A 14656-nucleotide genomic window follows, 5' to 3' on the forward strand; every position below is an offset into this window, starting at 1 on the left:
TTTTCCTTTATTGCATATTTTTAGTTTTAGATTTTAAAAATGTGACAACAGTTGAACTTCTCTTTATTTTTGTGGTGTTGAAGCCCCTCTCTATTTTTCCCATATTATTTCTGCCCCTGATACTATTTTTTCTGTTAAAGAGGCCATGGCAAGTAATTTTGTTAACAGAGGTAAAAAAATCTGTATTCCATTATCAGATACTGAAACTGGAATGTATGTCTCACTTCAAGGATTTCTGAATGAAACAAGTGATCTTGATCTATTTACTTTAGTTTTAACCCTTGTCATGGGATACAGACAGGTTTGATTGCCTTGGTTGATGATTTACGCTGGACAGGGGTGAATGAGAGAGGTTTAATGTATCCCTGGGACCGGTCAGCACCTTCCAATGCAAGACATCAGAGCTTTGTGTGTCATATCTTAGTATGTCAGATGCAGTGTGTAGGTGTTTTACGTGAATATAACAAGAAATTACAATAATCTTGGAAATGTATGTTAATATCTTAGAAATAATACATTTTCAACAGTATAGTGTCTACAAATATATCAGTCAGTGGTCAACTGAATTAGTACTTGGAGCCACATTCAGATTAAACTGTGATTTAGGCTCAACTCCTATCACTTAATGGGCCTTATTTCTGAGTTGACATTATAAGACTGTATTGTTAAAAGCTATTGCACTTTCTTCCTCATGGCTGTAGTGATTGGTGATAATATGAGTGAGCATTTCTACAATCAATGGTATTCATGTTCCCAATAGTTTTAAAAGAACTGCTCAGGGGGTAATCAGTCAACATGGTAAACAGGAGGTAATTGACTTCATTGTTATTATATCTCTCCTATGGAGCCCAGTGTATTCATCATCTTGTGTAGAGATGGAAAATAAATTATAATTGGGAATAAAAGACATGCTAGCACTATTTTGATATACCAAGGGTTATTTTGCTTACTAGGCTGCTGTTATTATTGAATATTGCACAACGTACAACTTAAGACTGTTTCCACATTAGTACTATGCTCACAAAATAGAGAATGAAATGATTGGAAGAAAGTGGGGTCAGTATTGTGCACCAGGAGGATATAATGTCTTAGTGTGTGACTGAAGGTTGCTGTTGTGGGATTTTAATAAGGTATAATTACTTGAACACAACTTCGTTAAAATGCCAAAAAGGTGCATACTGACAGTATTTGTTGCAGGGGTTATGGTTTCAAACTTCTGCAAAATAACAAAAGGCTCTTCAGTTTTGATAATGTGTTCCTCACTTGCGTGATTCCAATAAGAAACTATACTTGTGCATGGATTCCGTTTCTTTTGGCACCTTTGGTAGCCCATAACGGTAAGGGCCTGCCTAGGATGAAAACTGGCCCAAATTGAAAGCAAACAGGAGCCAATCTTGGCTCCTCCTCCCCTATTCGGCATCACAGTTGAATCTTTTTGATTTTCCTTTATTTTCCTGATTCTTTATATTTAGTGGGACTGAATAGGGAGATGAAGACCTGAGTGACTGTGGGTGGGGTGTGCGTGCATTTGGGGGCTTTCACACTTTTAGCTTCTTTTTCTCCTTCAGAAAAATACTTCTAAAAGATAATAATTACTAATAATAGTAATCCCAGCAAACAAAAAGAGAAGCCTACATCTCCTCTAGAGTAGAAAGTAGAAACAGCTTCAAGGAACCAAATCCCCAAGCAGAAAGGAGATTGCAGCCTTGCAGGCAAGAGCGGATTTTAAAGGTAGTCCAGGGAGGATAGCTCCACTGAGCTCCAGGTCATCGCTCTTCCTTCCCTGGGCCTCTTTAAAATATATTGGAAAGCTGCGTGGTGTGCTGCTGATGCTGGGATAGAAGAAAACACATGCACCTGCCTCTCGTCTAGAGTAGAAAAGCTTTAAGAAGTATTAAATCCAGTCTCCGCCTCTACAAAGGTGCTTTTTTAACCCTGTTGCTTAGGCTCCCTTGAAGGGAAGAAAGGGAAACCTCGTAAGTTCCTCATTGCAGGCAATGGGCCAAAAAAGAACTGTTTTTGGGAGGCACTGGAAAATGGATATGGAGGGCTTTCGGTATCTGGCAAGCAGAAACAGATACCAAATCACCCGAAATGCACAAGCCTATAAAAAAACTGATATTCATCAGTATCTTTAAAATGCCACTTGGAAAATGTTGAGCTATTTTGTAGAGTTTGTTTCCAAAAGGTACCAAATCCAACTGAACAAATTTCACAGTAATTTTTTATTTATTTACCTTATTTCTACCCCGCCTTTCTCTACCCTGAAGGGAACTCAAGGCGGCTTACAAATGTCAACCATTAGATGCCTTAAAATACATACAGAGACTAAAAATCAATTAATTTTTTTTTAAAAAAATATTACATATTAAACATTAGAAAATTTAAATTCAATATTAAAATCACATCATCTGAAAATCATAGTCCAAGGCCATTCCATCGTCGCTTATACATAATTCCAAGTCTATTATTGCACTATACTAATTACCGAAAGCCTGATCCCAAAAACATGTTTTTACTTTTCTTCTGAAGGCTAGAAGGGAGAGAGCTGTTCTGATTTCACTGGGGAGGGAGTTCCACAGCTGAGGGTCCACCACTGAGAAGGCCCTGTCTCTCTTCCCCGCCAGCTGTGCTGGCGACGCAGGTGGGACTGAGAGCAGGCCCTCTCCAGATTATCTTAGTATCTGAGGTTCAGACAGATAAATTGGGCCAGAACAGTTTACAGTGGTTTTCAAACTTATTTTGCCTACTGCTCCCTTTCCAGAAAAAATATTACCCAGCATCCTGGAAATTATTTTTTAATTTTTTAATAGCAATTAAACAGAAAGATATATGTACTTGTGGCCACCACCGCTCCCCTGGATTGCTGCAGCGGTCACCAGGGGGCAGTAGCGCTCACTTTGGGAATCACTGGTTTAGGGCTTTATAGGCTAAAGCCAGCACTTTGAATTATGCTCGGTAGCGGACTGGCAGCCAAAGGAGTTGGCGTAGCAAGGGAGTTGTGTGTTCGCTGTGCACTGCTTCGGTGAGCAACATGGCTGCTGCCCATTGTACCATTTGAAGCTTCTGAGCAGTCTTCAAAGGTAACCCCATGTACAGCGCATTGTAGTAGTCTTACTTACTTTACTTATTTTGGTGATCCCTCGTAGGCCGAGGATGATGGTCCTCCCATTCTGGCATCTTGGGGGTGTGTCCGTAGGTGGCTGAGGAGACCTGTTCTTGATCCGCATGTTCTCCTGCAGTGAGGACATAGGTTTCTAGGTGGAAGGCGGTCCCGGTCAGGATTGGCTTGACACACCTTCCTCTTGGCCCGTTTCTCCCTTAAGCCTTCCATTTGTGCCTCTTTGAACTCTGCAGCACTGCTGGCCACAGCTGACCTCCAATTGGTGCAGTCAAGGACCAGGGCTTCCCAGTTCTCAGTGTCTATGCCACTTTTTTAAGGTTGGTATAAGCCCATCTTTAAATCTATTTTCCTGTCCATCAACTTTTCGTTGATGGCGTAGGAGCATCGCTTCAATGCTGGTGGTCTTTGCTTCTTCCAGCATGCTGACATTTGTTCGCCTGTCTTCCCAAGAGATTTGCAGGATTTTTCGGAGGCAACGTTGATGGAATCTCTCCAGGAGTTGAGTGTGATGTCTGTAGACCTTCTATATATAGCAGGGTTTGGAGGACAATGACTTTATAAATGAGCACCCTGCAGTAGTCTATTCAGGATTTAACCAGAGCGTGGACCACCATGGCCAAGACAGGCTTCCCAAGGCACAAGTGCAACTGGCACACAAGTCTTAGTTTGCAAAAGCTCCCCAGGAATAAAGACCTGTGCTAAGAATATGCATTCTTAGCATATTCTATATTCTTGGCTATAAAATGGAATGTGTTGTTGAAAGCTTTCATGGCTGGAATCACAGGGTTGTTATGTGTTTTCTGAGCTGTATGGCCATGTTCCAGAAGTATTCTCTCCTGATGTTTCACCCACATCTATGGCAGGCATCCTCAGAGGTTGTGAGGTATATGTTTCAAGCCCTGTGCCAAAGTGTACTCCTAGCCAACAATGTATTGCCACCTATAACTCATGTTTAATTTTATTTTGTGTGAATTTGGTAACTTTTGAAAACAAACTCTACATCTGGCAACAACCTAGGCTGAATCTCCGCTGTGTAATTAATGCAGTCTGATACCACTTTAACTGCCATGACAGAATGTTATGGAGTAATGGGAATTGTAGTCTGCTGGGGCATCAACACTCTTTGGCAGCGAATGATACTTTGTAAACCTACAGCTTCCATAGTATGCAGCTATGGCAGTTAAAGTGGTGTCAAACTGAATCAATTCTAGTGTAAATGCATGCTTATTGTCAAGATACATCTGGAGATCTAGCTATGAACAGAGCATTCTCAGAATGAGTAATACACATAAATGTTTCTTATTTCAACTTCATTAGCAAAGTCAAATGTTTAGGGGCTTTTTCTTTAATTTCAATTTTTGGTGCATCAGACATTCTATGGACAGAATGTTATGGAGTAATGGGAATTGTAGTTTTCTGGGGCATCAACACTCTTTGGCAGCGAATGATACTTTGTAAACCTACAGCTTCCATAGTATGCAGCTATGGCAGTTAAAGTGGTGTCAAACTGAATCAATTCTAGTGTAAATGCATGCTTATTGTCAAGATACATCTGGAGATCTAGCTATGAACAGAGCATTCTCAGAATGAGTAATACACATAAATGTTTCTTATCTCAACTTCATTAGCAAAGTCAAATGTTTAGGGGTTTTTTCTTTAATTTCAGTTTTTGGTGCATCGGTTCCTAGTCATGCAGCTGTATTTGATTCAGATACAATATGGGATTTTGCTTGTGAAGTGCATTTGCCTGGCTACATGAAGTTCAGTGGTATCACACCATATCATAGGAAGCTGCCTTTTTTTTTGGTATGTGACATCTGACTGAGTGCTGAAATTTTATCTGTTCATACCTACAGAAAATATTGTAGGGTAGAGTGGAATGTGGGGTAAAGTAATCTCAATAAAAGGATATTTTTCAGATAATGCAATGTAATAACCCATAAAAATATTTCAAATTTTGGTAAGAAAACTGCAAAAGAAAAAACTGACAATTTGGTGTAGCCTTAGATACGAGGACAACCCACAGGAGCACTTTGTGCTTTTAAAGTACATTTCCAAAAGCCGGCCAGAGAAGCTCAGGCATGCAATCAGATCAGTTGCCTTGGTTTTTCATTGTCCTGGTAAATTATTTAAAGTGTTTGAAATGCCTATTAGTTAGGTGCCCTGGGGCAGTCACCTGGTAGAGTGAACAGTCACTGATTGCTCAAAGAATATCTGGCCAGCAGGGACCTCATATACCCAATCTCTAAATGTGGAAGTGGATGAGGAAAATAGCACAGTAAATATAAAAAGAGGAGAAGAGGGAGGAATAAAAAGAGAATGAGCAAGAGAGAAAAAGGAGTGAGTGAACACCAGAATGAACAGGGCATTGGAAAAAAGTAACAGAATGTTATAATAGTGAACAGAGGGAAATCATAATATTGGTAGAGAAAAGGGGTGATAAGACAAAACAATTACTTTTCTCCTGGAAGAAAATGGAACGGCTAAAAGAAATCACCAGATAATAAAGGGAAATGTGGTGGAACCAAGGACAATTCGAGAGATTAGGACTGCAGTGGGGAACACCAGTGCTGCACCCATGAATGCACTGTACACATAGAACAAGCAGCTGTAGCTATCTCTGCTTTTAGATGCATTAAAAAGCTTGGAGGACATCCACACACGTTTTCCTCAGAGCAATAACACTGGTTTTAAAAGGAACAGAGATTTTTAACATTTATCTTTGTGTATCACCATCAGTATCACCATCAACAACAGGTTAGGTCTAAAACAGGCATGGACAAACCCAGGCCTGCGGGCAGGATGCAGCTCTTCAGGCTTTTCAGAAGGGGCCTTAGATAGTGTATAGAAATAACTTACAAAGGTTTTTAAATATTTCATTCCCCTTTATCTATAGCAGCAGAACTGCTTTCAAACAGGCAGCTGTGATGAAGTCTGAAAAGAATTTCAAGAACTTATGTAGAAAGAAGCATCTGTTCCCAATTCCCTCTGACTCTCTCCAGATTAGAAGGAAAGAGGTGCAAAGGTTGAGCCAAAAAGCTAATAATAATTTTATTGTTACACTATTTTCCTCCTTTACTTCTTAGAAACCTAGTGGAAACATATATAGATTTGTCACATCTTCCCATAAATGATATCATGTAACGTAAGAGTAGGCGGTGACTGCAGTAATTGCCATAAGCTTCATGGTCAAGCAGGTGTTTGAATCCCAGTCTTCCATATCAAAATCCAGTAATTCTGCATTCCACTACAATGCTAGAGAGACCATAGTAGCTTGCAATGGAATAGATATTAAGGTATTACAAGATCCATAATTAATCAGTAGAACTCACAAAAATACTGGGAAAGATAACCAAATACAGTAGGTTTTGTTTCAAGGTAGAGATATCAAAAAACGTTGACAGACTCCATTTCCCATCAGTCCCCAGAAAGCATGCCCAATAGTTATGGGGAAGGAAAAACTATAGTCCAACAGTATCTGGATGATAATCCCTTTCTAGGGTAACAGCTATGTTCTAAAATGGTTTGGGAGGCATTTATAAGTAGCAAGATCAGATTGCACAAAATGTGTAAAAGTATCATTTCTCAAATACTGTCTGGATGGGGCACTGATACCACCCTACATTCACAAATCTCTTATGATTATCTTCTCGGATGCACGTTCCTTGTTGGGATGCAGAACTAAATGTGAATGGGAGATGCTTACGAACAGACATTGCATTCATCATTATCTGGGGATGTTTCATGAAAGAGAGAAAAGGGCAAGGAAAAGACCACTCAGTTATTCTGATGATCTGCTAGAAGCTGATGTATGATTGTCAGCAACCACATCTTTTTGTGTGTTCCCTCCAGTCCCTTTTTAATGATTCTAGATAAATCATTCCTCAAGGAAAGCTCTTTACAGTCAAACAGTCATTCTCCTCATAGATTATTTAAAAACAACTGTGACTAGATTTGTGTGAACAGCTTTTTGGCTTCTTGATGTACGTACACTTGCTTCCTGACATATACAGTGACCACGCTGGCTGGGGACTTTGGGAAGTTATTGTTCAAAGTAACCTTTCTATGTCCTGAATATCAGCCTCATCACACTAGAGAATGGATCCATTTTAAATTCAGTTTCTGCCTCCTGCAGAATTCTGAGAGTTGTAGTTTAGTAAGGCTCAGGACCTACAAGTCCCATAATTCTGCAGGAGGCAGAAACTGGATTTAAAGTATATCCATGCTCTAGAGTGACGAGGCTGTTTGTGTGATATGCACAAGTAGGAAGCAGATTACTTTAAACTTCCTGTCATTCATTGCAGCCAATGTTACCTGATTCCAAGCAATATATTTTAAATTTCCTGTTTTGTTGTTCATGATGATGAAAGAGTTCAATGTCAAGAGTAAGGCGTGTCAAGCCAAACCTGACCGGGCCCACCTTTCACCTGGAAACTGATGTCCTCACTGAGGAAGAACATGCAGATCAATAATAGATCTCTACAGTCACCTACGGACCCACAACCAAGACCCTACATTTGGAAGGCAATCATATTCAGACATGAGGGATCACCGATGATGATGATGATCCATTTAAATAAAGTATGCAAAGTTTTGATCAGATTATCCTTTTCTGTTAGACATGGCTATCTGTCTCCCTTATGTAAGCTATATTTTGTGATACAAATTTAAGTTCTTTACAAAAGCTGACACCTTTAGGTTAATATCTTTAAATGTGATTAAATGCAGAACAAGAGTGGGACTTAAGTGACCCTTCTAAAAGATTTTAACTGCAAGCCTCAGCAGTCCTAGCAAGCATCACAAATGGCTGAAGAATTCCTACTCCAACAATACTTGGGCTGAAATAACACTTCAATAAACCTGTTCCAAAGCTATTTCATCCATTTACTATTGTTCAATCAGACAATGTAGACATGATGTATATATACAGACCATAGGTCCTAATTGAGTTGCTTGTCCTTTCCTTCACAGTTTCTACAAGCAGTGAAACACATACATCAATTTCTGAGCCTTACATAATTTTTGTTGACATAAGGGAAACTTATTCTTCTAATGGGGATTTGAGCATCAGGATATCAAAATTGTGTGTGTTTGGGGGGGGGGGGAGAGGATAATTTCAACTCACAGTGGCAATGCCAGTTTTTTGGTTGTGACCCACACCACCATCCACTGCCCGAACAATAAGTATATATTCTGATTTAGCTTCTCGGTCCAAAAGTGAGGTTGTGGTGATTTCACCTGTAGAAACAAAAAAGAGAGTAAAAATAGAAATATGAATTTATGGGTTGAATGTTTGTGATGCACAGGCATGTAATGCTAAAAGAAGTAGAGAGGTTTTCATGTTACAGAGCATAGGAGACAATGCAGGTATATAGTTTTGATGGATTATAACTAAATTCTTTACTGCTGTTCGTGTTTAATTCTCTTTTAATTTTTGTATATTCGTATATTTTAAATTCTGTGGTATTGTTGTCAAGCTGTTTTTTGTCCCCTTTGGGGAAATAAAGTGGAAAATAAATAATAATAACAATAACAATAATAATAATAATAATAATAATAATAATAATAATAATAATAATAATAAAATAAATAAATCTGCAAACCTCTCGGATAATATTCCCAAGCAATTATCATTGAAGCCCTTAAAGGGAAAAGTACTAACAAGAGAAAACAGAGCTGCATCTCCAAAAGAAAGGACAGATTAATATGCATGAAGACAAAAAAAATATTATCCCAGGCTTTCATACAATACAATTACAGTTGCACTTTAATAATTGTGATTCCATCATATTCCAAAATATGTCACTAGTAGTTAAAGTAGAATCATAGAGTTCTAATTGTATAGAGTTAAAGGGCTCTTGTGCTGTGGCTGTGCAGTTTGCAGGAAGTGGGGGACCCATTTTGCAGGGCAGGCAATATGATTGAAAAGCTGAGTGAAAACAAATCTCAGCTGAATTTCACATAGTTTACTTTAATCTCTTTCTTTCACTGGTGCCTGTTCCTTAGAAAACCAGTGGCCTGGTTTAGCTCCCCTCCATTAGAAAGGATGCTTAGGAACAGAGCCGGCCCTAGGTATTTTTCAAGTGTAGGCAAACAGAATTTTGGCGCCCCCCCCCCCCCCCAAAACCAATCACTGAAAAATAAAAGCGTTGGATAAGCGAAAATGTTTGATAATAAGGAGGGATTACGGAAAAGCCTTTTAAACATCAAGTTACATTAAGATTTTACAAATTAACCACTAAAACATCATGTTTTACAACAAATCAACAGAAAAAGCAGTTCAATACCTTGCGGAGGCAGGCCTCAGGAGACAGGAGTTGCCTCGATGGCGCCCCCAACAAGATGGCACCACAGGCCTAGTTGGTCTGGTGGTTGAACTGCCTCTGCTTAGGAATGATTATGTCCACTTCCATAGTTATTTTACCCATTACAGAGATCAACTAGGGCCTCAACAGGATAAGAATCCTAGAAGCCATCAGGAATTCATTTTGATCTACAAGCCTTCTGGGATAGGACATTTTCATGTGCTTCCCATCACTGTAAAGGCTGCAAGTTCCAGCAAGTTAGCCTGACCAAAAATGATTTGTCCATAATTCCTAGGTCACCATAGTCTCATCCACATCAGAAAACAATGTATGCAGTGTCCCTTGCAACGTGATTGGGGCTAGATACTACTTGAATTATCATGGTTGTCATGAAGACCTGAACCACTCCTAACAGGACAGCTTCAATATGGTTGTTAATGTTCTCCAGCATCAAAAGCCTTGGTGTATCCAATATCAAAGGAAAGAACACACCTTCACCACCGCAGTGGTTGCTGCAAAGAGAATCCTGTTGGGCACAGCTGAGAGAGATTATCTTCTTTCTTTCCCTCCCTAGACTTATCCGATCAGCTCTCCATAATGCAAACTAGATTGGCCTGTTCATCTAGGATCAAGTTCTGAATGGTAGTTGTGTAACATTAACTCGGCTGGTATTAAGCAGCAATATTTCTAACCTATAGAGACGGTTGCTGTCAAGGACAGAACGCCACAAGATTCAAAGTAACAGAGTTTATTAGATTACAGAACTCAAAAATGCCCGTAAAACACAAGGGCCAGGCAGTTTTTGCCTTTAGGAGCAAAAAGGGGCAAAAGTAAATGTTCAAAAGATAAACCGGATTAAACCGGAGTTTAATCCGGGTAAAAACAAACTGCTTGCTTCAGCCTGGGTATAAACGAAACGAAAGCCAAGGAACAAAAGATACAAAGAATGCAACTAATTGGCAGCAGATTCCTCTCTGCTGCCAACACTGTGCTTAGAGTAACTTGCGTCGCTCCCCCACACACACAGCAGACAGGATCTCCAACACGAGTAAATCAGCCAAGGATTGTAGCAGTTGAGTAGACCAGTTCCGTTCCGTAGATCAAAGCCAGAAGCAGACGTTTGTAGTTTTTCCAAGTCCAAGAAGGGGGGAAGACAAGCCGTGGTCAGTTCAGTCCGAGTTCTCAAAGCAGGAGATGGCGTCCGTCAAGAAGACGACGGAAGGTCAAGGTCACAGCACAGGAAAGCACACAAGTCTTCAGGGAAGCGTCCCACACACACACGGATCCCAAGCGTTTGCCCAGATTACCTTGCCCAACGCAATTTGCAATTGCTCTCAAGCCCCATTTTATGCCAGTTACAAATCTTCATCACTGTCAGCTGTCCTCCTTAACCCGGGCGTTTCCTCATCACTTTCCTCGTCAGAGCTGGAACACCTCTGACTACGCCCAACAGCATCTCCAGCTGTGGATCCCGTCCCATCCCTCCAGCTAAACCATGGGTCTAATCCTGAAGGTCCCCATTCATCTTCTGTCCCATCATGGCCAGTGGCACCCACTTCCTCCCTTACCCGAGTCCAATCCATCTCATCCTCCTCTGAGCTAACCAGCCCCTCCTCCATTCTCTCCGTAAACCCTTCGAAAGACTCCTCGTCAGATGGTGCTGCAAATATGTCTCGCAGTCTTTTTCTCTCTCGCTCCTCGAGAGTATCTGACTCTCGAGGAGTCTTACGCCCACGTCTGTCAGTAACAGAGCCATGAGGCTCAATCATAACACTATCCCCTCTCACAAAGGCCTCCTCCCCCGATGGCGGAGAAGTGGCAGTGATACCCTCCGCTATAGCACCACGACGACTAGAGGTATCAAGTTTCAACAGCGAACGATGAAAGACTGGATGGACCTTTAAACTAGACGGTAAACGCAAACGAAACGCAACAGAAGAAATCTTTTTAACGATAGGAAAGGGACCCAAATACCGAGGCGCAAACTTTCCCCCAGCCTGTTTAATATGTTTGGAAGATAACCACACCAAATCCCCTTCTTCCAACTCCTCCCCTGCCTGCCTGTGGCGGTCAGCCTGAGTCTTCTGCGTTGCCTTAGCTTCCAACAGTAAGCGACGGGCAACATCATGCAATGCAGCCATTTCCGAAGAGCGGTACACAGGGTCCGAAGAGACCACATTGGTCGACGGCGCCACACCTCCCCGTGGGTGAAAACCATAAGTTAGCTCAAATGGCGTATGCTGACTAGACGTGTGCACCGCATTGTTGTAAGCAAATTCCGCCACCGGTAACCACTTTACCCAAGCCGTGGGTTGATCTAAACAAAAACAACGCAGATACTGCTCTAAGAGCCCATTAACCCGTTCCGACTGTCCATCCGTTTGCGGATGGAAAGCTGAAGACACGTTTAACTTAGTCCCCAAACACTCATGGAAGTGTTTCCAAAAGCGTGACACAAATTGCGGAGCCCTATCTGAAATAATCACCTCGGGTGCTCCGTGCAAACGATAGATGTGCTTTGTAAATAGTAAGGCCAACGTAGGGGCCGCCGGAATGGTTGAACAAGGAATAAAATGAGCCAGTTTACTAAATAAATCCACCACCACCCAAATACAAGTATAACCCCCAGACTTAGGCAAATCTGAAATAAAATCCATGGAAATGATTTGCCATGGCCTCTCCGGAACAGGTAAAGACGATAACAACCCTCTAGGGCGCCCAACAGGCGTCTTACTCTGCTGACAAACGGCGCAGCTGTCACAAAAGCGCAGAATGTCTTGCCGCATCTTTGGCCACCAGTAGCTCCTGGTGATAAGCTGTACGGTCTTGAACCTGCCAAAGTGCCCAGCCATGGGTTCGTCATGGTGGGCTCTAATCACCTCCAACCTGAGGGTCCCTACTGGTACGTAAACCTGCCCCCTACGCACCAATACCCCGTCTTGATCCTGGAGATGCGGCAGTATGGTACGGTTACCTGCAGAGAGCAGCATCAGTTGCTCCTGAGTCCACACATCATCCTTCTGAGCCTCAAGGATCTGGTCATGTAACCCAAGCTCATTATCTACAACACACAGAGAGGCAGTAGGCAAGATGGTCTGACATACTACCTGCTCATTGGTCTTAAATTCCGGCTTGCGGGATAAAGCATCGGCCCGCAAGTTTGCCTTCCCCTCCACGAACTGCACCTTGAAGTTAAACCTGGAGAAAAACAAAGCCCAGCGGATTTGACGCTGGTTTAACTTCTTTGCTGTTTGCAAGTGCTCTAAGTTCTTGTGATCAGATCTGACCACGATCTGGTGCCGTGCCCCTTCAAGCCAGTGCCGCCACACCTCAAACGCCACCTTAATCGCCAACAACTCCTTCTCCCATATGGTATAGTTCTGCTCGAAGGGTGTTAGTTGCCGCGAGTAAAATCCACAGGGACGCAAGGTCCCTGAGGAATCCTTCTGAGACAATACAGCCCCCAACGCGTAGCTAGAAGCGTCCGCTTCTACCACGAACGGTCTGTCAACATCAGGATGGGTTAGTATGTTGTCCGATTGAAAACTAGACTTTAGTTGTAGAAACGCCTCGTGAGCTTCCCGCCCCCACACAAATGGCTGTTTCTTGCGCAGAAGCTGCGTCAAAGGTACCGTGAGCTTTGCAAAATTCGGAATAAACTCCCGGTAGTAATTAGCGAAACCCAAGAACCTTTGTACATCCTTCTTAGTCTTCAGCTCCTGCCATGAGTTGACGGCGTCAACCTTATGTGGGTCCATTTTAAGTTCCCTACCTGACACTACATGACCTAGGAACTCCACTTCAGGCACATGAAAGACGCACTTGGAAGCCTTGGCGAAAAGCCCATTAGCCCGCAGTCGGTGCAGAACCTGCTTGACATGTTGACGATGTTCTTTCTCGTCCTTAGAAAAAATCAAGATATCATCCAAATAAATCACTAAAAATTGGTCAATTAGGTCCCTGAACACATCGTTCATGAACCTCTGGAATACCGCAGGAGCATTACAAAGCCCAAAAGGCATGACTCGGAACTCGTGGCATCCGAAACACGTGTTAAATGCCGTCTTCCATTCATCCCCTTCCCGTATACGGATTAAGTTATAGGCCCCCCGCAGGTCAAGCTTGGTAAAGACCTTAGCCCCTTGCACCCTTGATAACAGTTCCGAGATTAAAGGCAGCGGGTACCTATCCCGAATGGTGTATTTGTTTAGGATCCGATAATCGCAGACCAACCTAAGTTCCCCAGTCTTTTTGGCTACAAAGAATACCGGTGCCGCAGTTGGAGAACTAGATGGGCGAATAAACCCCTTGGCTAAATTTTCATCTAGAAACTCCCGCAAAGCTTGCCTTTCCGGTACAGTCAAGGCATACAGCCTCCCTGCTGGCAGTTTCGCACCTTCTGCCAACTTGATGGCGCAATCATATGGCCTGTGCGGTGGTAATTTGTCCGCTTCTCTTTTACAAAATACATCAGAGAACTCCCCATACTCAGCAGGCACTCCCTCCATATCAGAATGAGTAACATTTAGAGTGCAACAATCCTGCCTCTTTAAGATCACTTTACGTGTTGCCCAATCTACTTGTGGGTTTACTACAGCTAGCCAATCCATCCCCAGGATCACATCATATCTAGGCAAGCTCGTAATATCCCACACAAACGTTCCCGTTACTCCCTGCACCTCCCACGTTACTGCTGAGGTTTCATGGTTAACCACCCCAGTCTCCAGCAGTCTCCCATCTGCTCCTTCCACCCACACGTCGCATGCCTTGCGCACTCTAGGAATGCCATGCTTCTTAGCAAACTCAATATCTACATAGGAGACCGTAGCCCCTGAGTCCAGCAGTGCCAAAGTAGAAACAAGTTCCCTTCCCCCAACAGATAATGTAATGGGTACGAAAACATGCTTCCTCCCCTCAGTTGACTGCTTGAGGAGCCCTAGTGCGTTGGACTCACGTCGCACTAGGGCTGGCCTTTTCCCGAAAGCTGGGAAGGTTTCACATTACAATTTTTGGCAAAATGCCCAGCATTCCCACAGTACAAACACAAGCCCAGCTGCCTCCTACGGCTCTTTTCCTCTGTAGACAGCTTTTTAAAGACCCCAAGCTCCATGGGCTCTTCCCCCATCACCACAGGTGCCCTGGTTACATGCATGGGTGGCGCACACATTGCTTTTGAGTGTTTACGAGCCTCGAACCTTGCGTCTAAACGCAGCACCTTAGCTACTAA

General features: G+C 42.5%; 1 protein-coding gene across 3 annotated transcripts in view; it reads right to left on the bottom strand.

Moving 5' to 3' along the window:
• The window catches only part of cdh23 (cadherin related 23), a 669485-nt gene that overhangs the window by 173328 nt on the left and 481501 nt on the right, over positions 1 to 14656 (bottom strand). For all 3 annotated transcript variants that reach the window (XM_008106631.2, XM_062976257.1, XM_062976258.1), the window contains exon 20: positions 8250 to 8362. In XM_008106631.2, coding sequence (XP_008104838.2) covers positions 8250 to 8362 — 113 coding nt within the window. The remainder of the gene's footprint in view (positions 1 to 8249; positions 8363 to 14656) is intronic.

The sequence above is a fragment of the Anolis carolinensis genome, chromosome 3 (assembly GCF_035594765.1).
Source record: "Anolis carolinensis isolate JA03-04 chromosome 3, rAnoCar3.1.pri, whole genome shotgun sequence".
In the NCBI taxonomy this organism is placed as follows: Eukaryota; Metazoa; Chordata; class Lepidosauria; order Squamata; family Dactyloidae; genus Anolis; species Anolis carolinensis.